At 41.9% G+C, this 25,087-nt stretch overlaps 2 protein-coding genes across 3 annotated transcripts; both read left to right on the top strand.

The window, feature by feature from the left end:
• Positions 1–179: 179 nt before the first annotated feature.
• On the top strand, positions 180–16,016 carry lpin1b (lipin 1b). 2 transcript variants are annotated; one of them, XM_046373422.1, is made up of 20 exons: positions 180–389; positions 5,891–6,094; positions 6,244–6,339; positions 7,889–8,178; positions 9,364–9,465; positions 9,565–9,688; positions 9,810–10,146; positions 10,678–10,771; positions 10,852–11,036; positions 11,127–11,220; positions 11,452–11,521; positions 12,238–12,330; positions 12,433–12,494; positions 12,603–12,741; positions 12,872–13,020; positions 13,209–13,295; positions 13,438–13,590; positions 13,755–13,869; positions 13,972–14,075; positions 14,159–16,016. In XM_046373422.1, exons 1-20 carry the CDS (start codon positions 315–317, stop codon positions 14,331–14,333), a joined length of 2,748 nt encoding a protein of 915 aa, XP_046229378.1. In that variant the 5' UTR covers positions 180–314; the 3' UTR covers positions 14,334–16,016. The 2 variants fall into 2 exon arrangements, with proteins under 2 accessions (XP_046229378.1, XP_046229379.1); XM_046373423.1 differs by lacking the exon at positions 180–389 and adding an exon at positions 3,652–3,896.
• Positions 16,017–17,275: 1,259 nt separating this feature from the next.
• gnpat2 (glyceronephosphate O-acyltransferase 2) lies at positions 17,276–24,731 on the top strand. Its single transcript, XM_046372608.1, has 16 exons — positions 17,276–17,431; positions 18,308–18,508; positions 18,613–18,789; positions 19,280–19,409; positions 19,539–19,666; positions 19,789–19,864; positions 20,097–20,248; positions 20,481–20,611; positions 20,979–21,220; positions 22,328–22,585; positions 22,668–22,747; positions 22,909–23,049; positions 23,924–24,023; positions 24,101–24,194; positions 24,328–24,389; positions 24,590–24,731. Exons 1-16 carry the CDS (start codon positions 17,420–17,422, stop codon positions 24,640–24,642), a joined length of 2,037 nt encoding a protein of 678 aa, XP_046228564.1. The 5' UTR covers positions 17,276–17,419; the 3' UTR covers positions 24,643–24,731.
• The last annotated feature ends 356 nt before the right edge of the window (positions 24,732–25,087 follow it).

Here is a 25,087-nt window from a genome sequence, read left to right as displayed (position 1 = left end):
TGTTGTGTGAGTAGTGTGTAATCATGTGTGTGAGACCAACATCATGATAAACAGTATTAGCAGGCACCTCCTCCTCAGATACCAAAGAAGTCAGAGGATCTGGTGTGCAATGACCACTCCAGGACCGTCTCAGGTTTCTGACCAGGGGGCCCAGGTAAATTTAGTAAGACGCTGTCCACTTGCACCCGGCAGTCAGACACTTGACATGCTAGCAGAGCGAAGAGACGAGTTGTAGACTGGTCCGGGACCTTTGGAGTTTCATACATCTGTTTAGACCAGACGCCTGCAGCTGGGATCAAACACATTATGGAATCATGATATCAACAGAGGATGATGAAGTATTTGATGAAACTGTTGAGCACTATGCCACTGACACCACCTGGAGCTGGGTAAAGTGATTTGTAAATCATCTGCATGTGTGGAAGGAAAAACCAAAGCATTAATTGTGGATAAAAAGAGTACATTTCGAACACAGTCAATGAATGTAAAGGTGAGAAGGTGGAGGATTATTTAGTTCACAGCATGAATGAAGAGATGTGCACACACACAGGAAAAAGTGTGTGTCTGGATACAAGTATGCATGCACTCACATGTGTTTCTGTGTTTTGTATGACAGCAGGGCACCACTAAAGTCCTAAGTTTATGTCATTCAGAGTGATGTTGTTATGAAATCTGACCATGAATAAAACATCAGAAATAGTGTTTTATGATTTCAAATGACAGAAGATCAAGCCTCTTCCCTGAATGCAACCGTTACTTGACATAACGAAACAGGAAGTTTTTAACCATAATTTCTTCTTTTCTTTTTTTTAAAATATCCCCCATTTTATCAACTCTTCAGCTCTTCTCTTTCACTTTCGCCTTCATTTACAGCCCTTAGTCAACAGTGTTTTTTCCAAGTTAAATCCATCTCTTATACTCATAATTTCTCTCTAATCAAGGACAAAGAGCTTTTCCTTTTAATCACTGACTTGCAGTTTGGCAGTTCCAGCTAATATTTCTCTCAGGTCTCATGACTCTCAGGCCAGAATGGCTTGAGCCAATCAGAGGCTTGATATGTGTAGAAAAGATTATACAATCAGCCTGTTGAAGCACCGTGCTCTTGCTGAGTCTATTGAAAATCTGTCTAAACAGAATGACTGGTACTTGTACATGTTTTTGATGGCTTTGGGTGATTTGTGAGGAGTTAGTCATGTCTGTAGTGCAAACATTTCACTTGGAAATAAGTAATTTGGAGCATATTTAATTTTTAAAAAAAATAATGTGTCCCCCTCCAAACTATCATAATCACAGCCCTGTGATGAACTGAGTGTGTAACCTCACAAATCAAGACATCCTCCATTCGGGATGAATTCTGGGTGAATTGGGGCTACTGTAATTCTGTGTCAGTGCATGTAAAATAAGTCAAATTTAAGATATTGGAAAATTCAAGCAAATAAACAAACAGGGGGTTTCGTTTTTATTCGGCTGGTAAAGGTTGCAGAGTGGTTTGGTGACAAGGTTGTACGTCAACTTGTTTGTTGTAGCCTGATATTTGTCGCTGCACTGACCATACATGTTTAAAATGAACTTACCATCGCGTGCTGTTCTGAGTCCAGAGAACATGGACCGAGTTCAGCTCTTCCTGGCAAAACAACTTGTTCTTAAAAACATGTGTAAGTGCAGCCATGTGGCTCGTATATCCACTAGAGAATCCAGTGACACTGACATAAGGACTGATGTGTGGACAGCCTTTATATGTAGCAGTGCCAGTATGGGTTGACCAGTGCTAGTTTGAGATATATAGTGGTATATGTCATGCCTAGTTAGTACAGCATTATTACTGACTTTGTCCCATGTTCGAGTAAATATAAAACAAAGTAGCGGGGACGCCCCTGTAGCTCAGTTGGTAGAGCGTATGATCCATGTACTGAGGCTCTCTGTCTGTTGGGTTTCAGGGTTAGTATAGTTCAGATTTATACATTTTTTGGAATCATGGTACAAATGGAAATGATGAGATCAGGAGAGACAAATATTTCTCCTTTCTCCTCATATTTTGAATTTGCAGTGAGGACAAAAATGCTAAGCATGAAAGAGAAATTCCAAGAGCACACCTCAAATATCACTGGACAAAGGTGGAAATGACACCACTGTATATATATTTACATAAGTCTTCATGCAGTAAAAGGGGAAAACAATTCCACCAATCTATTCATTAATAAAAGTGCTTAGCTGAGGTTGGAGCGTGGTCAGCAGTTTAACGAGACAAAGTTCTCAGGAAACAAACTGGAAGTGAAACTAAACACACCGAACCAATGAGGCTGTAAACAGATACAGACTCCGATGAGACAACAGCACTGATATCACGCAGTCGGCTGTGGTGACACGCACTGTTTGTTGCTCAACAAATGATCAAGTATTTTGAATGTTTAAGAGAAGCGCAGCTTTGTTTTCATCTGATTTGTTTTATCTTTAACGGTGTTGACTTGATTCACAACAGTCTCATCTGGAATGACAGTGTGAACAACATTGTGCACAAGATAACAACAAACAGTGCTCAGCAGTGTAGACTGTGATGTTTGTTCCATCACAGAAAATCTGCCACACAGTGTGGAAAAACAATTAGTTCCCGTGCAGACTCACACACACACACACACACACACACACACACACACACACACACACACACACACTGTGAAGTGACTTGATGTGGAAGAGCTGCAGAGAAGAGGCTGTGTGAGACTGTGTAGCATGCTGCATATCAAATATTTGAACTTGTGTGAGGTATTAACAGAGAAATATTTTGCTGTCAAATTTGTGGCTCTGCCCCCCTCACACACACACACACGCACACACACACACACATACACAGAGAAGAGACAGAGAGCAGCACTGGCAATACTGTAACACAGTTGACACAAATCTGATACCAATATGAGTGTGTCAGTGGGGGAAATCTAGGTCTACATTAACTCTATGTTATCATTTGTTAAGTGTAACAAAGTCTGTGTAAATGTGTGTTTGTAACTGCTGCTACTATGTTGGTATGAAATATTAGTCAACCACATCCTCCAGACACAGTTTCACTACATGGTCTCAGGTTAAACTGCCAACATCGTATGTGCTGTGAAGCGGGGCTGTGATTGGCCGGAAAGATCACCTCACTGCATCAGACTGGGTGACTTCTGACGCTGACGTAGCTCCCGCTGTTCGCCGCCGTCATGCTGCCGCACACCGCTTCTGTCACTGCTCTTTAAACCGAACTGAGGCGTTGTGGTGTGGCGAGCTCGTGTCGAAATCGTTTAACCGATGCGTCATTTTCACATGAAAACACAACATCTTTGCTTTAAAGTTTGTCAGAGTTTAACCACCCTATTTTCCTACTAACCATTAGATGTGACCTAATGACAGCAATATAGAATCTGAGGCTCTTTTCATACACTATAATAATGAAAACGACAACATGCCAGTCTTTCACTTGAACAATACCAGTTTGACGCAACCCGTCAGCTGTCTCCATCTACGTGAGCAAGAAGCCGTAATTTTGTTGCCACAGTGGCGGCGCAAACGATGCGTTTTGCAACTCAGCGGGTGGACGCTGATTGGTCCACAGGCGAGTTTTCGCTGCAGATGATGTCATCGTGATGAGGCTTGTCGGTAGAGAAACGTGTGTGTGTGTTTGTGTGTGTGTGTGTGTGTGTGAGGGAGAGAGAGAGATAGAGAGAGAAATGAGTATCGCGTTTACTTAAACGGTCCGTTTTTTGGCGCTGTAAGTCTATGGCTTTAACAAACACTCAGATATCACTCGTATCGGGAGAAGTCGGTCCTGTGATGTGTTGTTGTGCTGTCATTCACCGCTAAGGAAACGCCAGACTCCGTGTGTCGCTAAAGGCTGTCAGCATACTCAGCTATACGAGGTATGAGCCTGCTTTGGTAACGTATTTGACTGCACCTGCCGCTCTGATGATATGTCTGATAAATGCTCTGTTTTTCACACAGTTGTATTCACTGTTATGATAAATACAGAGTTCTCATAGTCATTAAACATTTATTATTCATAGCTTTTTCTGTTTGCACTGCATGTTATGAGTCAGCTGTTTACCTGCATATGTTTAATTCATGTCTTGCATCTTTAATTTGCTGAGGCTTTTTATCTTTTTAATGATTTGCAGGAGTGTGGATTATATTTTCTGAAGCCTATAGCCTGTGTGAGTAGTAATGTGGGACTAATGAGACTTTGTGAAAGTGACATACTCTCTGTCTATACTTGCAACGCTGTATCTCTAGCTCAGCCAGATTCCAGCTCACAAGGAAATCTTCACAACTGCAGCTTCTAAATCCATTAAACTAATGAGCATACCACAGTTAAACACACACCAGTGTCTTTTAAATGAGCGGTGCTTTTCTATCCGTCACCACTCCTTTGTGAAACCAAGCTGTGCTGTCAGTGTTTTGAGACATTGTTCCTCTTTTTTTTTTGTTTCATCTGCAACACAAGAAAATCTATTTTCGGATGTAGCCGTGTGTAGCAGTGTTCACACCGAAAGTGTTTCACTCTGAAAATCAGCTGTGTTTGCCAGCAGCTCTGTAACTGGATGCCTCAGTGAAACGACTGAAATGAATAATTGAGAATAATGAACGTCATTTATAAGAGGTGTTTTAAGATTGAAACATTGTTATGGCTGCTTGGATTCATCTGCTGCTCTAAAATTAGGGCTCCTGTTCCTCTGCAAGGGGCCTCTTGTCCATGTGCTCAGAAGAGAGGGGGGCTATATTGGCAGTGTTCCAGACCTATCTGCCCTGTTGATGCAATCATTTTGGTGGCTCACTGCCAACTGAGTCAAGGTCACCCCCCCATTAATAGACAGCTGAAAACTCCAAGGTGTCTTGAAAACTATAGACTCGTTTGAAATTGTGACCAAACAACTGTCATCAGATTCTGATTCAAATGGTGTTAGATACTGACTAGAGTCCCAAAGTATGCAACATCACCATTTTCTAAGTCCACTTCCTCTTCAAACCATAAGACAGTAAGGGAAATTTTAAGAGGCTGATGTGCCACGTTTTAGTGGGCTTTAAACATTTAACTACTTTGAAAAAACAGAGTGTTTATGTGATGCCAAATCAGAAGCAATAATTGGACTGAATAAGAATCCTGTAGCTGTTAGAGAACAATGCAATGATGAGCAATCACCGCAGTCAGACTAGTGCGTTCAGTCACTCACACTCTTGTTCTTGTGTAATGGTATTCGTTACCTGAAAGACATTTGCATTGTCAACATTCATAGTCCCTCTCACATGTCTCTGAAAACATTGCCTTGGTGTTCTGCTCTATTTCCCATGACGCCTCAGGTTAGCTCAGCCAGTAAACGCCATGGATGGTTATGACATCAGCTTCACCACATGAGTACAGACTGGTCTTACTTTTGTCCTTTGACCTCTGTGGTCTGGGGCGGCTGAATGGAAAACAGTCAGATAGGGTTTCCAGACTTATCAGGAATGGGAGAAGAGGCTGGGAAGGTCAAAGCCGTGACAGGTTCTTTCTACAGTATGTAGGCTACAGGCTGTCCTGGGACAAGTTAGAAGAGTACGGAACAAGAACCAGCCTCCATGTCCTCCTTCCCGTGCCATACCAGATACAGTGCATCTCAAAAAACTGACATCAGATCAGTTACTTAGAATAGGTTGACTTATACGTCATCAGGTTTGATTGACAGGCCGAAGAAGGGGACAGCAAATGCCGGTTCATAAACACCTTCTCTTCTGAAGGGTGACTCAGTTCAAAGCCTGGGTATGTCTCACTGTTGTGGAGCTTAGTGGTCACAACTAGATGATTTAGACCCTTTGTTATGGCTATAGTTTTAATGCTAAATAATTAATTAATTAATTTCTTGCCTGTCCCCTTCACCAGACCCGCCAGACCATGAACTACGTGGGCCAGCTGGCAGGCCAGGTGTTTGTCCAGGTCAAAGAACTGTACCGTGGCCTCAACCCCGCCACCCTTTCTGGCTGCATTGACGTCATTGTAGTGAGGCAGCCTGATGGATCCCTGCAGTGCTCACCTTTCCACGTACGCTTCGGCAAGATGGGCGTCCTCCGGTCCCGAGAGAAATTGGTAGGGAGACTAAAACAGGACAGCCACCTACATAGTTATGAGAAACATTTTAATATTGACAGAACTGTGAACTTTGAGATACTGGAGTACTGACGCTAACCCTGCTTTCCATTCATTCCACTCTTTTGTCACTTCCTCCTCTCCTCCAGGTGGATATGGAGATCAATGGAGAACCAGTGGCTCTACATATGAAACTTGGGGACAATGGAGAAGCATTCTTTGTACAAGAAACAGAAAATGATCAGGTATACTGCAGTGCCTTTGGTTTTGTGCAAGTGCATGCAATGCAGTGCATTAAATGGTGACTGAATGGTGACAAAAACAAGTTTCAAATGAAAACAGATATCAATCTCTGCTCTAAACTGGCTGCAATCCAGACACTCCCCTGTTTACTATTGCGAAGCGTTACCTAAACTATCTTCCTCCATACACACAGTCATAGTAGTTTGAACAAGGTCACGCTGTGTGCAGAGTTGGCACAGTGGCCAGGAATTTTTTCCTTTCCCTTTTCTACTGAAAAGCATTCCTCTGTTCATCAGTGAGTCCTGAATGCAGCATTTACTAAACTCAGGCTGTCTGACCTACATTAAATTCTGTGTCCAGTGACTGAGGCTCAACCAGAACTGGAGTGTCTTGGCAAAGAAATATTCTTATGGCAGCTTAACTAGGGCATGTGTATTGATTGTGAATTAATTGTGAATGTGTAAACTTGGTTTAACCATTAAATAAATGGTAAAATGTTGACAAGCTAAAAGGATAAGGAAATAAATACCTTCTCTTTTCTTAAACTGGGTTTGCTTTTGTGAAGCCCACAAGAACCACCATTCAAAACTCAGTTTAGATTTCAGATTTCATCAACTTTGGGGATAAAAGCTGCTGTTTTTCCTCAGTTCTTGGAAAGCTGACTTTTTCAACATCAAACATTTTCATTTGGTTTTCAAAGATTTTGAATTGCAGGTTGAAGGAGCCAAGTCATGTTATTATAAAATGATTTTTCACTGTTGTATGCACATGAGGACATGTTCAGTTTAAAGACATAAACATGCGGAAAACTACTGAGGCCAGGGGGCCGGCAGCAACAAGGGAAGTGGGTGATTTATTTTCCCCAGAGTGGTGTCACATTCCCAGTCCTGGAAGACAAGGAGGGGAGGAGGATTGTGTTTTCTGAGCCGTTTCTTTCTTGGCAAAGGGAGGCAAAAACGTGAGCGAGTATGTCAGACCACAAAACATATGATTATACCCCAGTTTTTCTCTCTCTCTCTCACTTTCCATATGTCTGCACACACACACACACATTAATATTCCCTTGTGTCCACAGCAGGAGATCCTCCTGGAAAGCATTTTCCTTTTCATAGAAGGAGGCAAAATTGCCTCTTTTCACTGGACTGAGGACCAGATTCTGTCTTGGATTGACTCGACTGTTTTGTTTCACTAGCAAACAGTCTCCTCACAGCTAAAGTTACTGCAAACAATTTGGTAGTGATTGTATTCATTTGCCTCAGACTAGAATTGGGCAAAAACACTAACAGCAGAGTCGTATTTTACACATACAGCGGCACATATTGTTCTTTGTGATGCATGCAACAGCTAATGTGAGCACAGATGTTTCATTTCTTTACTGGTGCTTCCTTGCTCTGATTTGTTTTTATTTGTGAAACGATATATTTGTGTTTGTTGTTATTATGTATTGAAAATTTATTGTCTGTTTTGTAAGGCACTTTTTGATCCTGGTTTTATAAATAAAGTTTGTATGAATTTCATAGGCATTCATTCTTTTAATTCTCATCAAAACAGGACATCCCCTCCTACCTGGCCACCTCTCCAATCTTGTCGGATGGGGCTGTATTGATGAGCTCCTCTTTGATGGGCAAGAAGAGCTCTGGGGGGCCACCCATACAGACCCTGGGCTCCACGGGTACTGCAGGAGAGACTGGCAGCATGACAATGAAGAAAAGGAGAAAGAGGAGGAGGAAGGCCCGGGCAGACAGCATGTGGAGGGAGGAGAACGGGGACTACTCTGAGGATGAAGACATGTTCACCATAGACATCAGCTCAGATGAAGGGACAGAGATGGAGAGCAACAGGTGAGACAGACTAGAATGTAGAGAGAGTGAAGGAAAAAGGGGGGGAAAGAAGGAGATGGAAGAAAACAAGGAATTAAGAAAGCAAGAGGATAATAGAAGTAGGAGAAGAGAAATGAGATACATGTGAGCTGCAAGTGAAAAGGAAAAGCAATACACGTGACAGAGTAATGGAGGGGAGGGGTGGACAGTGAGGCAGTGAGATAAAAAGTATAATTCATCATTGAAATGAGCTGTGCGAGCTGGAGTCTGTCAGGCAAGAATAAACAGACCAGTGTCTGTGGTGGAGAGGCCTCCAGCATTGGAGAAACACACTGAAAAGACATTCAAGACCATGTGGAAACATTGCTTCAGCTGTGAGATTTTTCTTTTCTTTTTTTTTTTTACTGGATAGAACAGAAGAATTGTGGCACGTGAAAAGAGGAAACCTCTTCACTGTGTGTGTTTTTGTTAAGGAGTGTATGCTTCATGTGGATACAGTAAGGAAACTGGCAGCATGTAACTTGGCCTCTGGTGTGTGGCGCAGCATTCGATTTAAAAAAGAATAGTAGCAGGTCACGTATGCAGCTATAGGAGCCATGTCCTTCCCATGCTGTATATTAAATTCCACCTATAGTGAATGAATGAGTGCTGCAGTTGTAAATAACTGCCACATGACAGATTTATTTTCATCTGTGCACGTGAGTGGAGGATGCATTACATCTCAGTTCTGGCTCATCTCTACTGCGCATTACTGCAAAATAACACCAGAATGGTTATCCCATTCATGTACAGCGAGCACAGTTACTGTCCTATAAACAACATGGCTGTAGGTGAAAACATGGTTTTCATGCTTCATTATCAGAGGAAACTTTTGGCAATGTTATTTGATGGTGATGTTTTTTTGCACATTTTCATTTTAGCTTACCAAACAAATCATAATTAGAATTACGTCTGGATTTCTTTTAAGTTATCCATATTTACAAGTTACATGCATGTTCGACTGATTCAGCATGAGAGCATTGTAGCTGCACGATATGTTATGTTTTGAGTTAAGGCAGAGTGCAGCAAGTTCAGGCATGATCTCTGTCGCTCTTGACAGTCGTTGGAAAATTGGGTGGAAAATTAAAAGGTAAAATTGCAGAATGCCACAAAGTGAAAAATGTAGGTTTTTGGGGTTTTTTTTTAAATAAAAGGTGTCTGTTTCAGGACTTCATCTCGGGACGTCTTGAGAGATGAGACAACCAGTGGCTCTTTCAAACAGACCGGCATCTACACTCGCTCAGATGGAGAGTGGAGCCCTCCTCAGAGGTGCTTCCTTCAATCATATGATGAAGACTACACATTTTTATTTAGGAAAAAAAAAAACACAGCTCTTTAGTGGTTGTTTATCCTCTGTTCCTCTGTCAGCCCTGGGAACTCTCGTCCCACGTCTCCCAAGAGTGACTCTGAACTAATGACTAAGCCATCAGAGGCAGAGAGTCAGAATCCAGCCATGCACTGGGCCTGGGGAGAGCTGCCACAGGCTGCCAAGGTAACCAAAATGCCCACCATGCGTACATACACAGAGGGAACAACTACTTATATATTTGTTTTGGTTTTGGTCTGTTGCTCTGGGTTTTCTTTATATGTCCTACTCTTCCCTGCTTTTCTAGCCATCCTTTCTCCCAGTGAAGTCTGACCCTCCACCAGTTTGCCCAGTTTCCATTCCTGTGTCTGAAAGCACACACTTCCGTGTGATAAATCACAAGTCGTCTTCAGAACAGTGCAGACCCTGCTCTGAAATATCAGCACTCAGACTGATGATGACGAAGACCACCGAGGAAACCATGGTCACAGTCAGGATGGAGTCAGAATCTGGGAGGATGGAGTCGCAGACAGTAACTTCAGAGACGCAGGCAGGTGGATGCGCGGCGGCTTGTATGGTGTCTGACTTGGAGGACATGATGTCTCGTCCACTAAGCAAGACAGACTCTCCATCCAAGAAGAAAGGTAAAGTTTCACTCAACAATACAATAAAACTTTCATTCCTTTTGGAAGTCTTGTTTATCTGTCTAACCATCTTTTATTTTGCTGAGATCATAATCAGTCGGCTGTAGTGCAGCACAGTTTGGGTTGTGGTGTTGAAATCACCAAGAAAATGCATTTGGAAGGTCTTTCGAAATATAGTGAGTTACTTGTGATAAGGCATTATAAAACATTTTTTGGTTTACCACAAACCAAATATCATTTCATGCACTGTATTAAGAAAACTAAATTTTTTAGTGTGGAGGAGTTATAAGCCAAACATAAACTTTTAAGTATAATGCTATTAAGAGGAAATTACAGAGAACAGAACAAAGAACAGATATCAGAAACTCTGTTCAATAATGGAAACATGAACAAAAAGGAAACTGGAGTCGGAGTACTTTCAAAGAAGCAGACAAAAACATCTAGAAATAAATAAATAAATAGAAATAAATGAAATAGAAAGAAATGTTGGCAGTTTACTTCAATGGTGTTTATGTCAATGCTCTCTTGCAGACAAGAGAAGCCGCCATCTTGGTTCTGATGGAATTTACCTGGATGACATCACAGAGCTTGAGCCTGAAGTGGCCGCCCTTTATTTCCCCAAGAGGTATGCGGAGTCATAACTAAAATGCAATTAAAGTTTTCGCACAAATTCCATCCATTCTAATAAACTCCTCTCCCTTGTAGTGATGGCAGCATGGCAGTGAGGAGCATCTCAGACCCAGGCCTCCACAGCACCCGTCTGTCTCCGCAGTCGGTCAGTTCTGGAGGAGACAGCGGAGTGGACAGTTACTGCGATCCCATGGCAGACTTCCCATCCATCACCATCTCTTTGTGCGGAGGACTCACTGACAACAGAGAGATCACGAAAGGTAAGATTCTCCCTGACACAACACAAAACAGTGTTGTAAGCTGTGGCAAAGGGAACATGAAGTGTGTGTGCGTGTTGTGTGTCCTTACAGAGCAGTTCCATGAGAAGATCATCTCTTACCAGCAGTTTGCTGCAAACCCCTCCATCATCGATGACCCCAACTTAGTCGTGAAAATTGGCTCAAAGTAAGACATTCATGCTTGCTTGGAGTAACAACATGTTTGTGCCTTACTGTAGTCAAACAGCATCTTATAATTCAGGGCATGCTGTGTGGATTTCACTGTCACAGCAAAAACTGCAGTGAGCGTGGGATTGTTTGAGCTCCTAAAGAGTTTTTTTGTGAAGACATTTGGCTGACAATGTGTTTTCTGCAGCACTTATGGAACTGATAAGAACATGTGTTGTTTTCTTCTCAGGTACTATAATTGGAGTACTGCAGCCCCGCTTATGCTGGCTATGCAAGCCTTTCAGAAACCGCTGCCAAAGGTAAGAAATTGATACACAGCACAGATACTGACTCAAGCTTTAGGTTGGTTCTGTTATGTGAATATCGCTCCCCCTTTTGACCTAAACTGGTACTGCATTGCGTATGTTTGCATCCCTGTATGCCTTATGCTTCTGCGCCTCTTACTGTCATTACGTTGCACTATACCTAATGTTCTATCTATAGACTTTATTAACAACAGCCTAAATGCTATTGCAGCCTGAGACAGACTTTATGTTGTGTGACCAGCACTCAAGTCAAACTTTGTCTCCCCTTCTATTTCCTTCCCTCCTATATCACCACTCCCTCCCTCTTTACTCCATCCATCCATTAGTCCTCTTGCCTCAGTTATATTCACTCAGGCTTAGAGTTTCTTCTCTGTTGTCTGACTGGAGTCCTGGGCTACAGCTCTGTAAGGCTGAGGCAACACTCTTTTTTTATCTTACCTTGTTTTCTCATCTTATGTCCCTATCTCCTATTTTTAGCTTTCTCTCCCTTCCTCATTCTTTGTCCTCTATCCATGCTTAAACTGCCTGCTCATACATGCTTTATTTTCCCCCATTCAAACCGCAGACACGTTGTTGTTTCTGTGTTACTGTTTGTTGATTTATGGTCTAGTTTGGCTTGAGTTTTTTAAATGTTGTTGGGTTTTTTTTGGTTTGTTTTTTTACAATGTTATGTTTTGGTTTTCGTGGGTATTGTGTGTGCTCCGCTTCAGGCTACCGTGGAGAACATCATGAAGGAGAAAATGCCCAAAAAAGGAGGGAGGTGGTGGTTTTCATGGCGAGGCAGAAACAGCAGTACCAAATCGGTAATTTCACCTGCATGCGTAACATTGAGACTAATGCTTTCTATGTCAGTTGTGAAGTGACTGAATGAGTTAAACAGATGAACACGGTTTCTCTCCTTGTAGGACTCGGCCTCTGAACGTGGGGCCTGTGGCTCTGCTGACCAGTCTGGGAAAATGACAAGCAGGTGAGAAACTTCAAAATAGTGTTGGCCAGAAAATAGTTATCAGACCTAAACATCCTAACTGACAGGACTAAGCATCTTTTAACACACTCTTAACCTGTCCTATGGCAGACATAAAGAAGAGTCGTCCTCTAGTGATGAAGACCACAGTGTGGCCAAACAGGGCTCTCCCATCGTCCAGTCAGATCCTGGGCTCACAGTAGGAGGCGTGTCTTATAAGAAAACACTCCGACTCACGTCAGAGCAGCTGGTGAGGAGTTTGGTTTGAAAATGCTACAGATGTTGACATTTTGTTTTGGTAATTGTGATCATCCTTCTTACATTTATATAATATTTTCTCTCTCTCTCTCTCTCTCTCTCTCTAACACACACACACAAAGTTGTCCCTCCAGCTGCAGGATGGTCCCAATGATGTGGTGTTCAGTGTGACCACTCAGTACCAGGGAACCTGCCGCTGTCAGGGCACCATCTACCTGTGGAACTGGGACGACAAGATAATTATCTCCGACATCGACGGAACCATCACCAGGTGTGTGAAACATTTTGCATCTGAAATAATTTCAGAGCAGTTTCACGCAGTTTATTCTGTGTTGATTATGAAGAAGTTTATTTATGTCCCACTTGCACATCTTTCTATCTATCCTTCAATTTTTTTTGGCAGTGTCTTTATATTTTTAATAAGGACTCACATGTTCTCTTTTGTGCATTTGCCTCCAGGTCAGACACACTGGGTCACATCCTGCCCACACTGGGGAAAGACTGGACCCACCAGGGCATTGCACAACTCTACCACAAAGTCAGCCAGTAAGCACTCACTTATCAACACACTATCAACATAAAAAGCACAAATTGCTTAATAATTGTGTGCATATGTTACACCAAAGGTCAAAACCAAATATGATTACTAGTAAATATGCTTCTTCTGTCTTACCTCTCTCTCTGTCAGAAATGGCTACAAGTTCCTGTACTGTTCAGCTCGAGCTATCGGCATGGCTGACATGACCAGAGGTTACCTCCACTGGGTCAATGAGAGAGGCACCATGCTCCCTATGGGCCCCGTCCTCCTCAGCCCGAGCAGCCTCTTTTCAGCTCTGCACAGGTCTCTCATACACACCAACACATACATTTTTCTATATCAGCACGTTATAGTAACGCAATGTGTAAAAAGATGCAGGAGACACTCTACTTGAGTGTTGTTGTACTGTGTTGATTGTTAGCTGCTATTACATCTCTGTGGTGTGTGTGTGTGTGTGTGTTTAACAGGGAGGTGATTGAGAAGAAACCAGAGAAATTCAAGGTGGAATGTCTCAATGATATCAAGAATCTCTTCTACCCCAACCAGCAGCCGTTCTATGCAGCCTTTGGCAACAGACCAACAGTATGCTCATGTTATATACAGTACAATTTTCTGGTTAAAAAATGAATTCAAATAGGCGTCATTTCACACAGAACACACGTCAATTCTTATCTATATTCACAGGATGTATATTCCTATAAAGAAGTGGGAGTGCCACTAAACAGGATTTTTACAGTGAATCCTAAAGGCGAGCTGGTGCAGGAGCACGCCAAGACCAACATCTCATCGTAAGTCCTGCACGGTTATAACTTCAGATTTTGCTTGCTAATTTAATGCATCTGATTGCTGTGATGTCCTCTCCTTTCTTAAGTTACGTACGTCTGGGCGAGGTGGTGGACCATGTGTTCCCTCTGAAGGCTCGAGCCTCCTCCTCAGACTTTCCCTGCTCGGACACCTTCAGCCACTTCACCTACTGGAGACAGCAGCCCCCCCGGGTGGAGCATCAGGGAATTACACCTCCACACACTCCCAGCCCCGCCAGCTGACCACTTGCAGCCTCCCTAGCAGGCAGACTGACTGATGGTGTGCTTGAGATGTTAGCAGTCATTTGAACGGTTACATGCATGTGATGTGAATTTGTTTGCATTTTTGTAGATGATGGAGCACTTTTAGGGGAGAGCAGAAAGCTATTCAGGAGGCCAATCTGCTGTGACTACTCTTCTAACGCACAAGACGGATGTAAGCGCACTTTTTATGAAGAGATGGCATCTGAAGCCTTCTGACTAGATGTATGTACATGTTAAACTATAGTAATTTATTCAGGCAGCTCAGCATGCATATTATTTCTGAGTAAGTGACATTGAGTTGCTAGCCTTTCTAGTCTGTTTATGCAGGTGGTGGCATTCTGTAATTTACAGATAATATGCTTGTGGTATCTGCTGACAAATGCGTCACAAAGAACACAATCATATGGTGCAGACGTCAGAAAACAAGTTACTTCAACCTGTGCCAAATACTCAGTGTAGATTTTATGTTCTCATGAATTTTTCTAGTCAAGACTGTTACAGGCCCTCAATCAGCATAGAAATGCAGATACAATCATTCAGGCTAATTTTGCTTTATAGCAATGTGTGTGTGAGTGTTACCTCTTATTCTGTCTGAAGTCAATATTAGTTATATGGTACATTTAAATGTATTACAGAGCACAGTGGATGAATGAATCTGAGATTAGGTACATTATAAAGTACTACTATTACTAACAATAATAACACCAGTAATAACTGTTATTTTTTATAGCATCTTTCATACAAAATGCTTTACAACAAAGAGATTACATGCAGTACTTCACATAAAAAGACACAGAATGAACCTAAAAACAGGGACAGTAAATTAATGGAAACTAGATAAGAATAGCAAAAATAAGATAAGATATATAAAAACAGTGGTAGAGTGAAATTAATATTTATTATCGCTGTCAAGAGAAGAGAAAGCACAACACTATTAATGGTCATAATAACAATCTGTTGACTCTAAAAACCAAGCGAAGCTCTGAACACTGAATCTCTTTTATTTTTCTGTTAAAATCACACAGTGTGCAGACTGTATGTTGTGATCAGAATGTCATTACTGTGGGTTGATTTCATGAAACGTCTTTTAATTTATCCATACAGGCATGGTTCACTCAGTAACACAGTGATTATCTCATCTAAGTGACTGTTCCGTTCCCTAAGATGTATGCTTATTTCCATAGGTGCCATTAAGTATATTTTATTTATTCACCAAATTAAATACTGACTGATATGTGCAGCTTATATACACTCATTAGTTAAGCAAAACCCATCTTTGAAAATCCTTGGACTCTTCACAGGTTACAAAGGACAGTATGTTTGACCTTTTTTTCTTCAAACTTGAAAAGGGATCCCACAGATAACATGAGGTCATGTAGTGTAGAGTGAGAGCTGCTATCAGGGTGGCCTTCTAATATAACCACCTGAACAGTATCATTCATCACAGTAGGTGTGAGTACGTTTACAAAAGAGGATGTGTATATAATGCTTTAACAGTTATTCTTTCCATGAAAGAGCTAAAATAGCCTGAGAGCGTGTTATCTTTGCCTTAACTGTGAATATGATCAATAACTTGTTCATTCACTCCGTCCACTCTGTCTTTTGACCAGGTCACTGTTAAATTGCTGTTATCAAACTCAAAATAAAAACCATATCAAAATATAAACGCTTTGGTACATCAGTTATTGTGTGTCAACTTTCTTTATTTATGCTTTCTCCTCTTAAATCACATTCAGCAGAATACAGTAGCAGACAGTAGCATTTTCCAGTTAATCCATGAGGGTTTTATCTTAAGAAGCAGAAGAATTTTCTCAACACAAAAACAAACCTTCATTCTTCAGTTTATCAGAATAGAGTAAGTAAAAAATGCCATTTGCTTCTATGATGAAACAGAAATGGTTATGTACAAGTATCTCAAATTTTTACTCAAGTACAGTACTTAAGTAAATGTAATTTTACTGTTGCTTGTATAGCAGATGTGCCATTTTAAGAAGTGGTAGACAGTTTGTTCTTCATCTTGAAAACAATAGCTAACAAAAGAGTCTCACGTCAAGGTGCATTTAGGAGTATGCTATATAGACAAATGTATTGAGAAACCTGACCAGTACACCAACAGGGACTTTAATAACATTGCATGCTAAATACATAGACAGCTTTGCAGCCATAACAGCTTCCACTCTTCTGGGAAGGCTTTCCACAAGATCCGGGAGTGTTTCTGCAGGAACTTTTGCCCATTGATGTAGTAGAGAATTTGTGAGGTCAGACACTGATGCTGGACTCACAATCTCCGTTCCAGTTCATCCCATAGGTGTTGGATGGGGTTGAGGTCAGGGATCTGTGTGGGCCAGTCAAGTTCTTCCACACCAAACTCATCCAACCATGTCTTCATGGACTTTGCTTTGTTCACTGGGACACAGTCATGCTGGAATAGAAAAAACTGTTGCCACAAAGTTGGAAGCATAGCATTGTCCAAAATGTTTTGGTATGCTAAAGCATTAAGATTTCTCTTCACAGTGAGTTGCTGAGCCCAAGCCCTTGCTTTAGCTTTCTTTCATAGGGCCCACATAACGCATGGTAAGATGCCACTTGTTTGCCAGATCTGGGCCACAAGCAGACCACAGCATTGCTGCAATTAAACAATATTTTCAAAAATAAATGGATAACTGAAACTGAAAACTCAAATTTTCTACAAATCCTTGAAAAAAACAAGAAGGGAACACTGAGTTACTAACACGAGAAACCAGACACTGACGAGGTTCTGTTGGCTGATGTGTACACTACACACTTTATGTAGACATTTGCTTCTGACAAGTTATTATTCTTTCTGCCAGCAGCTAAACTAAGCTGTTTCATTTTACTTCATCATGCAGTACAGAGGTTATTAGAGAGCACAGGGCTGTACATAAAATATGCGGGAGGAGGTTCCAAAACCCTGTGATTCCATTGGCCTGCGCCCCGGAGTGCTGCACTCTACGCAGTGCGTAGCGAGGGCAGCTTTTAAAGTACGGAAAACGAAAGTGAATGAGGACAGACACCTGCAAGGGTCGTGTTTGTTCCCGTGAAGGATGACGGATACGGTAAGACACCTGCCCGTAACAACTTTGTCCTCACCCAGAACGCTTGTTGCACCGCTTCGGGTCACTTTGTTGCTTTGTTCTTGCGCAGAGTCCGAACTTATAACAGCGATAATAAATTATGTTCAAGCGCTGACAATGAGGTAGGAATTGCCAACATACGTTTGTCGTGTTTTGGTTGTGTTATTCTTCACTGTGAGGCCGTTATTTAGCTGTAAGTAGTGCACATGGAGCTACTTGACAGAGCGGAGGAGTATTAGCTGCACAAACTTTGGCCTACTTAGAAACATATTAATGTTGCTTAATAGCTTGTGACTACCTAACAGCAGAAGGTCATAGTACAGCACAATGTCACAAGTTTATGTGTTGATTCTGCTCATTACTGACCTTTGTGGGCTCCAGAGTGTTTGAAGATCCCCTTCAGAGGTGTTTGAATAAAAGTACAGTTTGAGTGTGAGTGTAATAAACAAAACAACAATAATAATAACAAGCAACACACATTTTGAGTGGAAGAAGGGCTTGCAGTTTATTTGACATTGTTTGTCTCCTGTGTTGGTCCTTCAGTGGAAAAGTTTTTTTCCACTGTTTGCAACTTGTAACACCCTGATGAGTAATTACCCTAATTTTCTTTCTTTTTTTTGCGTTCTTTTTAAATCAGTTGACATGTAAGTATAAAAATGCTTTTATATGTTACTGGGTTTCAGCAGTGAGTAATCCCCTAAAATGTATTTTATTTTCTCTTTGCCTCCTCTCACATACACCTGATGGTAGTTCAGTCTTATTTCTCTCCTATCTAGCTATGTTTCTGTTCTGTTTTGTCTGTTGTGCCACACATTTAACCTAAATGCATTTTAATATGAGCATGACTTCCTTCTCCAGTATAGTGATTCAGACAGAGCAGGGCTGGATGATGAGGAGGAGTTTGTGGATATCCTGGAGGAGAGGAGGCGCAGAAATGATCTTGGCTTTGCCCTCAGGACCTTCAGCCCCCACCCCTACAAAGGAGCCCTGCCCTGCTCAACGGCTGACCTCAACAAAGCCGTGATGGAGTCTCAGTATCTACGCTACGTGGCCAAGGAGGTGGGACGGTTGTGATTTTAAAACAGACGTGAAAAAGAAGTTTCATGCTGCTGCTGCTGTCAACATGGAAACGATCTTTTTTTTCCCCTTGCATTCCTCCTCAGATAGCCATGGAGACGGGGTCGTCGTTGGAGAACGTGAGAGAGGAGGCTCGTGGGATTTTGGAGGAAATGTCTCAAAACCTGCAACTGGGGTTCATCAGGCTGATGGCCTACACGCTCAGCAAGGTGTTCAAGAGACTCTTCACCAGCATCTTTGTCAACATGGAAGGACTCAACAGGGTCAGGACCAAATAACTAATCAGCACTGTACACATCACAATATATACACCACTCTAATAGAGCCAGAGGAGGATACTGTACTTCCAGCCTATTTCATAACATATACAGTTGGAGTTGAAGGGTTCTGTTTTTTTTCTGTTTGACGTTTGTCTGTGATCACTGAAAATTTCTTTAGGTAAGTAAGGCACTCTGTTCTTTTTTAAAATGGTTGTTTGAGTGCTCGATCCTGACATGTAAACAAAGCAGCAATAGGAAGGATAGGTCATTAATGCAACGTCCAAATACTGTCTTTAGAATAATCTCATCAGTTGCTTGGTTTCTGTATCAAAATGGCCATCACCTGCAGCACTGGGGAGCTTTGTTATATGTCATTCACCCAACCCTGTTATGTTTCAGTCACTATAAGTCATTCAGAGAAGCCTCCAAAGCTAGGACATCTTTTTTTTGCACCCTATCTAGCCTTTGTGCTAAGCTATCTGTCACCTTGCAGCTCCAACAAGCCACGCAGGAGAGTCCAGTGATTCTGATGCCCAATCACAGGAGTTATGTGGACTTCTTGGCTATCTCCTACATCCTCTTCAGCTATGACATCCCAGTACCTGTTATTGCTGCTGGAATTCGCAAGTATCTATTTGAATTAAAACAACAGAATATTGTTGATCACCAATCATTTCACGACTTGTACCTTTTGTTTGCTCACTTCTCTCTCTTTGCCCCTCTGTTTATTCTCCCTTCTCTTCACTGTGAAGCTCTTGCAGGGATGAAGATAGTCGGAGAGATACTGCGTCGCTCTGGAGCTTTCTTTATCCGACGTGCCATTGGCTCTGACAAACTGTACTGGGCAGTGCTGTCAGAATATGTCAAAACCATTGTCAGGGTAAGAAAATAATCTGCTCTTGGGAATGGCCTCAGCTTGTTCGAGTATTCCCCAGTCCAAACTTGGCTAGTTATATTTGTCCTGTGAGGAGGGCTTCCAACAGTTAAATGTGTCTTCTGTAGAGAGGATTTGCTCCTGTGGAGTTTTATGTGGAGGGCCTGCGGAGCCGCACACTGAAGTCTCTCCCGCCCAAGCTAGGTAAGCGTCTTATTAGCACTTTGTTAATGTGCGTTTCAGGTTAGGACAGTCACCTGATACTGTATATTTATACATTGTGCATAATATTCTTGGGATACTTTATATTTTTCTCTATCTCTCATCATAACTTATTTAAGTGTATTCTTTTATTTTTGCAACTCTCATACTTAATGATCAGTTCATACTTAAATATCAGTTGGTCCACTATATTCTGTCATTGTGTTTTCTGCAGGTATGATGCACATGGTGCTGGAGCCCTATTTTAAAGGTGAGGTATATGACATCACATTGGTTCCCATCAGTATCAGCTACGACCGAGTGCTGGAGGAATCGCTGCTTGCCCATGAATTACTGGGTGTCCCCAAGCCCAAAGAAAGCACTACGGTAAGTCCCGGTAAAATTACACCTCTACCACTCCTGCATTTCTCTGATTCCTTACCAACATGATGTGTTAAAGATATAAAAATACGGAAAGAATATATTTCATCAATCCAACGATTTTCAGTTTTGATTGGACCTCACTAACTCATTAGTGCAGGTCAGAGGGGTTCTTGCATGAATAAAGCTGATTATTTCTGGCTTGTGCTTCACTCCTAGCTTTGCTGTTTCTCTGCAGGGTCTGCTGAAAGCTAGCAAAGTGCTTCAGGAGGATTATGGCACCATGCATGTGAACTTTGGCCGTCCCCTCTCAGTCCGGCAGTTGTGTCACGGCAAGATAAACCGCTGCCAGTACAACCTCATACCAAGGTAGAAAAAAACCTGAAAAGTCTTTACATGGTGTGAAATCATTTTATTTTACATATGTACCACATTCATCCAGGCTGTAGCCAGGATTAACCAGCAAAACGCCAACCAATAGCTTGCCAAACTTATTTACATTTTACTTAATCTTATATTTGTCATATCTTCTGTCTCCCTTCACTCTTGCCAGGTGGTTCTGGTGTAGAATACTAAAGTTCTTGAGTTTTTGTCTAAACACAATCAAATCTTGTCTCACAAATATTTAAATCAGCCTAAAGAAAACCTCACAAGGCATGTTGTCTGCAGTAGCTACCTACTAGTAGTCATCTCCTGTCCTACCAGCCCCTCTTCTCTACCTTTATATCTATCACAGAGATCTTCCTCAGAAGCCCAGTGCAGAGGCTCAAGCCTGTGTGAGCTGGCTGGCTCATCTGGTGGTTCGAATCCAAGAGGGGGACTCTCTAATCAGTCCTTGGTCTCTGATGGCCTGCCTGCTGCTCCAGGCCCCTATAACAGTCTTATCAGAAGAGGGCCTGCTGTGGCATCAACTCACAGAGGAAACCCTCTGGCTCAGGAAGCTGGCGCTGGACTTTGGAGCTCGTCTGAACTGGCCTGGTGAGTGAGACGACTGATGGGTTTTATATATTTGTTGTAAATTTTGTATCCTTTTTAAAAAATTAAATGCATTAATGATGTACCTATGTCAACCTTGAACACGTTTGGGATCAATGCTCTTCTTTCAAAAGGCCTTTGACAAAGTTTATTTTACATTGAATGACCAGTAGGTGGCATTTGTGTATTTCATTACAAGTGAACTGGACAAAGTTAATCTAGCTGAGGAGGCAGAGAAAGTATTCAGATAAAATAGACATATACCACACTAATAGTGCTTCGTTACAAGTTAAAGTACTGTGTTAAAATGTTACTTACATAAAAGTATGCAAGTATAATCAGGAAATGTACATAATGTGTTAAAAGTACTCCATGAAGAAAAATCCTGTGTGACTGTAAAACATTTACATATATTATACCAAAAGATTATTATTACTTATTATTACTTAAAGTTGTAATTGGTTTAGGTGGAGCTCATTTCCAACTATTTTGTGTAGAAATGTAGTTAATTATTATTTTCATGATAGATTATTGTCCTGATTATTTTTATTATTTTATTTTTATAAACTGACTGATTGTTTGGTTTGCACGACTATTGAAATAAGTGAAAATGTTGGACATAAGCTTTTGGTGTTGCTAAGCGGGGAAAGAAGGGCCCGGTTGTGAATGTGACAAACTTGAAACTGGCAATTCATACTCCTTCTGCCTTTATGTATTGTACTTGAGTAAATGTACTTGGTCTCCCTCCAGCTAAATCTGTCAGCGTCTCAGCTCGGGACGCTGCAGGTTCCTTCGACACGGTCTGAGGTAGATCAGACAGATTAGATGAATGTAAGTTGGCACAAGTGTTCAGATTCACTTAGGAGATGTTCAGTGGATTAATGCACTTAAAGCAACTTACCCTAAGAGGACCCCAACTGAACTGTCTCACTTCACAGGTCTGGTGTGTGTGTGTGTGTGTGTGTGTGTGTGTGCAGATGCACACATGCAACCACGTAAACATACACAACAATGTACAAATACATTAAAATTTTTTCTGAGATCAATACAACCCTATTAAAGTTCAAACTACCCCCTGAACAATGACAATATGGAGACTGTTTTCTGCAGGTCAAGTCCCTGACTTGGATGTGATGTCATCCACCATGGCCAATCATCGCTCCGTAGTTCACCGTAAAGCTGGACGTGTTTACCTGGTTCAGGAGGAAGAGCCTGCAAGGAAATATCCTGTCAGCCCAGAGGAGGGGGTGATCAGCAGAGCAGCCGCTGTGCTGATGCTGGCTTCCTATAGAAATCAGTCCATGCATGTTTTTGTGCGTCCTGCCATGCTTGCAACGGCCATGCACATCACAAAGACCACACAGAGGGGTGAGGGTTACACACAGCATGTTTCTCTAAAGAAGGATCTATTGTCTTGTTGCTTTATTTTGATCCACTGTTCTGTTCACAGACGAGCTCTTCGCTTTCTTCTGCTTCCTAACGGAGGTCCTCTCCAACGAATTCATCTTCATCCCTGGGAAATCATCTCAGGTAACAACCTCATCCTCCAGGGCTTGGCTTCCTCCAGCATTCTCAGAACAAATATGAAGAGGGCTAAACCTGTGTCCCAGATGATGAGTCTGCATATGCAAGTATGTAAGCACTTGATGTTGTGTGTATCTGTGTGTTGATGTCTGTCTTTCATTACTCAGGACTTTGAGGAGGCATGCTGCTTACTGAAGAAATGTGGAGCAGTCTGCGTCAGTCAACAGGAAGTGACAGTGTCAGACGCAGGGCCAGAGGTCTTATCCTTCCTGCGGGCCCTTCTGCAACCCTTCATAGAGTCTTATCAGGTCTTTTGACTTTTGCCTCCTCTGATCGTGATAGCACCACATGCTCAAGTTGGTGTTGTGAGGAGCCTTTTGTTTCATCAGGCTCAGTCAGCTACAGTCTGGGTTTCTCTTTCTAAAGTTTTGATTTGTTGCCTCTTTTGAAAACAGAACATTCCTGTCACTGATCACCCCCTACAATTATTAAGTAATTAAATCAAATGCACTCTGTTTAGGGGGAGTTTGAGACATAATGTTGACTGAGGACACATGACCTCCGTCTTTATTCTGAGAATTTGGCTTCAGCAAGCCTGGGGTAGTTTACATTGTACAGTTGAACTCTTTTCACTTATCTTTAGTTGGATTCCAGTATTTCTAGACGCAATATATTTAAATTTGATTACTTTAGGTAAACAAAAATGAATGAAGAAACACATAATAAATGGTTCAGTCTTTCTTCAACAGAATGTTATTCCTGGTAGTATGTAGTAGACACTGAAACAAAATTAAGGGCTTCATGTTGGAGATTAAATCTGGAATGCTTTACATTAGAGGCGCACCGCGCACCACGCTGCTCGGAGATGCTGTTTGGGTTGTTAGCTCACACCTGTTCTGCTCGACTGTGCCAAAAGTTTCAATGGATGCTGCGAGTGATGTTTCACGTTTGTCACTTAGTGAAATCAAAAATATAAATCCACTAACTGGAATTATGGTTTGCATTTGGAAAATCTTGAAGTTAATGATTATACAAAGCAGGTTTCCACTCAACTGTCCACAACTTTGTCTTTAACCACAAATACAAAGTTGTGCTTTAAGTATTACAAATATGTGTTTTGTATTTTTTTTGTTTGAGTTGTTTTTTTTAATTTTTTATTTATCTATTTATTTTTACATCCAGGTGATGTTCAGGTACCTGTCTGAAGAGGGAGCTCATGTGTTCTCTGAGAGACAGTTCCTACCTGCTGTGCGAAGCTTGGCTACAAAGCTCATCCTCTCAGGTAAGACAGAAAGGACCTCGGAGCTCGTGGAATGATCTCGTGTCAGCCGTCACTATCATCATATCTGTGTGTTTCAGGTGAGCTTCACACCTACGAAGCCCTTTCATCTGACACGCAGAAAAACGCTCTGTCGGCTCTGCGGCGGCTCGAGACTGTGACAAAGTTGAGGGCGTGAGTAACGGGATTAGCCTCTGCAAATCTGTTTGGTTTTAAGCTCATTTTCTGCGGTGGTTGATAAGCTGTCTGTATTTTTGATGCCAGCGTTACACTTGTTCAGTTTCTCTTTCTGTTTTCCTCATCGCAGGTCTGAACAGAATGAATGCAGAGTGAACAAAGCAGCCGTCAGAAGAATTGGAGACATTCTCTGTAAGTTGTAATAAAGATAGAACAGTTTTGTGTATGGTTTTTCAGGTGTAAACTTTGATCTGAGGTACATTGAAGTCTCTGAAGCACACTTACATTCACTTAAATGTCCTTATTATGCGTTTGAAATCCGGTGTTGACCCTTTGCTTGTGTTTAACACACCAACCAGCAAATCCTTTTTCCTTTTACTCTCTCACTGTAGCTGGGAAAATCCCTCCCCAGATGCTCCAGACTACACCTGACGCAAGACTTTAGTCTCCACTGGAACAGATCCATCTTCAGTATCAGCTCACAGTCCTGTTTGATGCTATGTGACCTCTACCGCCTTTCCCCCTTTACTTCCTGTCTGCTCTATGCAGACATCACTCTGGAACTGCTGCTCCTTAATTCTGCACTCAGACAAAATACTTTCTATCCTGGACACCAGTGGCCAGAATTAACCATGGCGGTGTTCCACTCTCGAGCGTGGTCCCCAGCCCCCCCGGCTGTGTCCTAGCTCTCATCTCTTACAGATCTGCAGGGCCAAGATAAAGCTACAGATACTTAATCAAGTAATCCAAAGGTGACAGTACTGCTGATTTTGTTTGATGGCTATAATCAGAGCTCGTTGATGAAGAAAGACGTCCGTATGACTGATACACTAGTGACGCCTGCGGATGAAGCTATTGAACCATAACTGTATTTCAGTCAGTTACATTGT

Source organism: Scatophagus argus, chromosome 19 (assembly GCF_020382885.2).
Source record: "Scatophagus argus isolate fScaArg1 chromosome 19, fScaArg1.pri, whole genome shotgun sequence".
Taxonomy (NCBI): domain Eukaryota; kingdom Metazoa; phylum Chordata; class Actinopteri; family Scatophagidae; genus Scatophagus; species Scatophagus argus.
This window is presented reverse-complemented; position numbering and strand designations above follow the sequence as displayed.

What these genes read in the sequence shown, in the direction of transcription:
- gnpat2 (XM_046372608.1), top strand. An exon ending in ACATGGAAGGACTCAACAGG is followed by an intron (nt 18,790 to 19,279) that starts GTCAGGACCAAA and finishes GTCACCTTGCAG; the next exon opens with CTCCAACAAGCCACGCAGGA. An exon ending in TCCCTGGGAAATCATCTCAG is followed by an intron (nt 22,748 to 22,908) that starts GTAACAACCTCA and finishes TTCATTACTCAG; the next exon opens with GACTTTGAGGAGGCATGCTG.
- lpin1b (XM_046373422.1), top strand. Translation starts at nt 315, where the DNA reads ATGATATCAACAGAGGATGATGAAGTATTTGATGAAACTGTTGAGCAC. An exon ending in GAGTGGAGCCCTCCTCAGAG is followed by an intron (nt 9,466 to 9,564) that starts GTGCTTCCTTCA and finishes TTCCTCTGTCAG; the next exon opens with CCCTGGGAACTCTCGTCCCA. An exon ending in GCCCTTTATTTCCCCAAGAG is followed by an intron (nt 10,772 to 10,851) that starts GTATGCGGAGTC and finishes TCTCCCTTGTAG; the next exon opens with TGATGGCAGCATGGCAGTGA.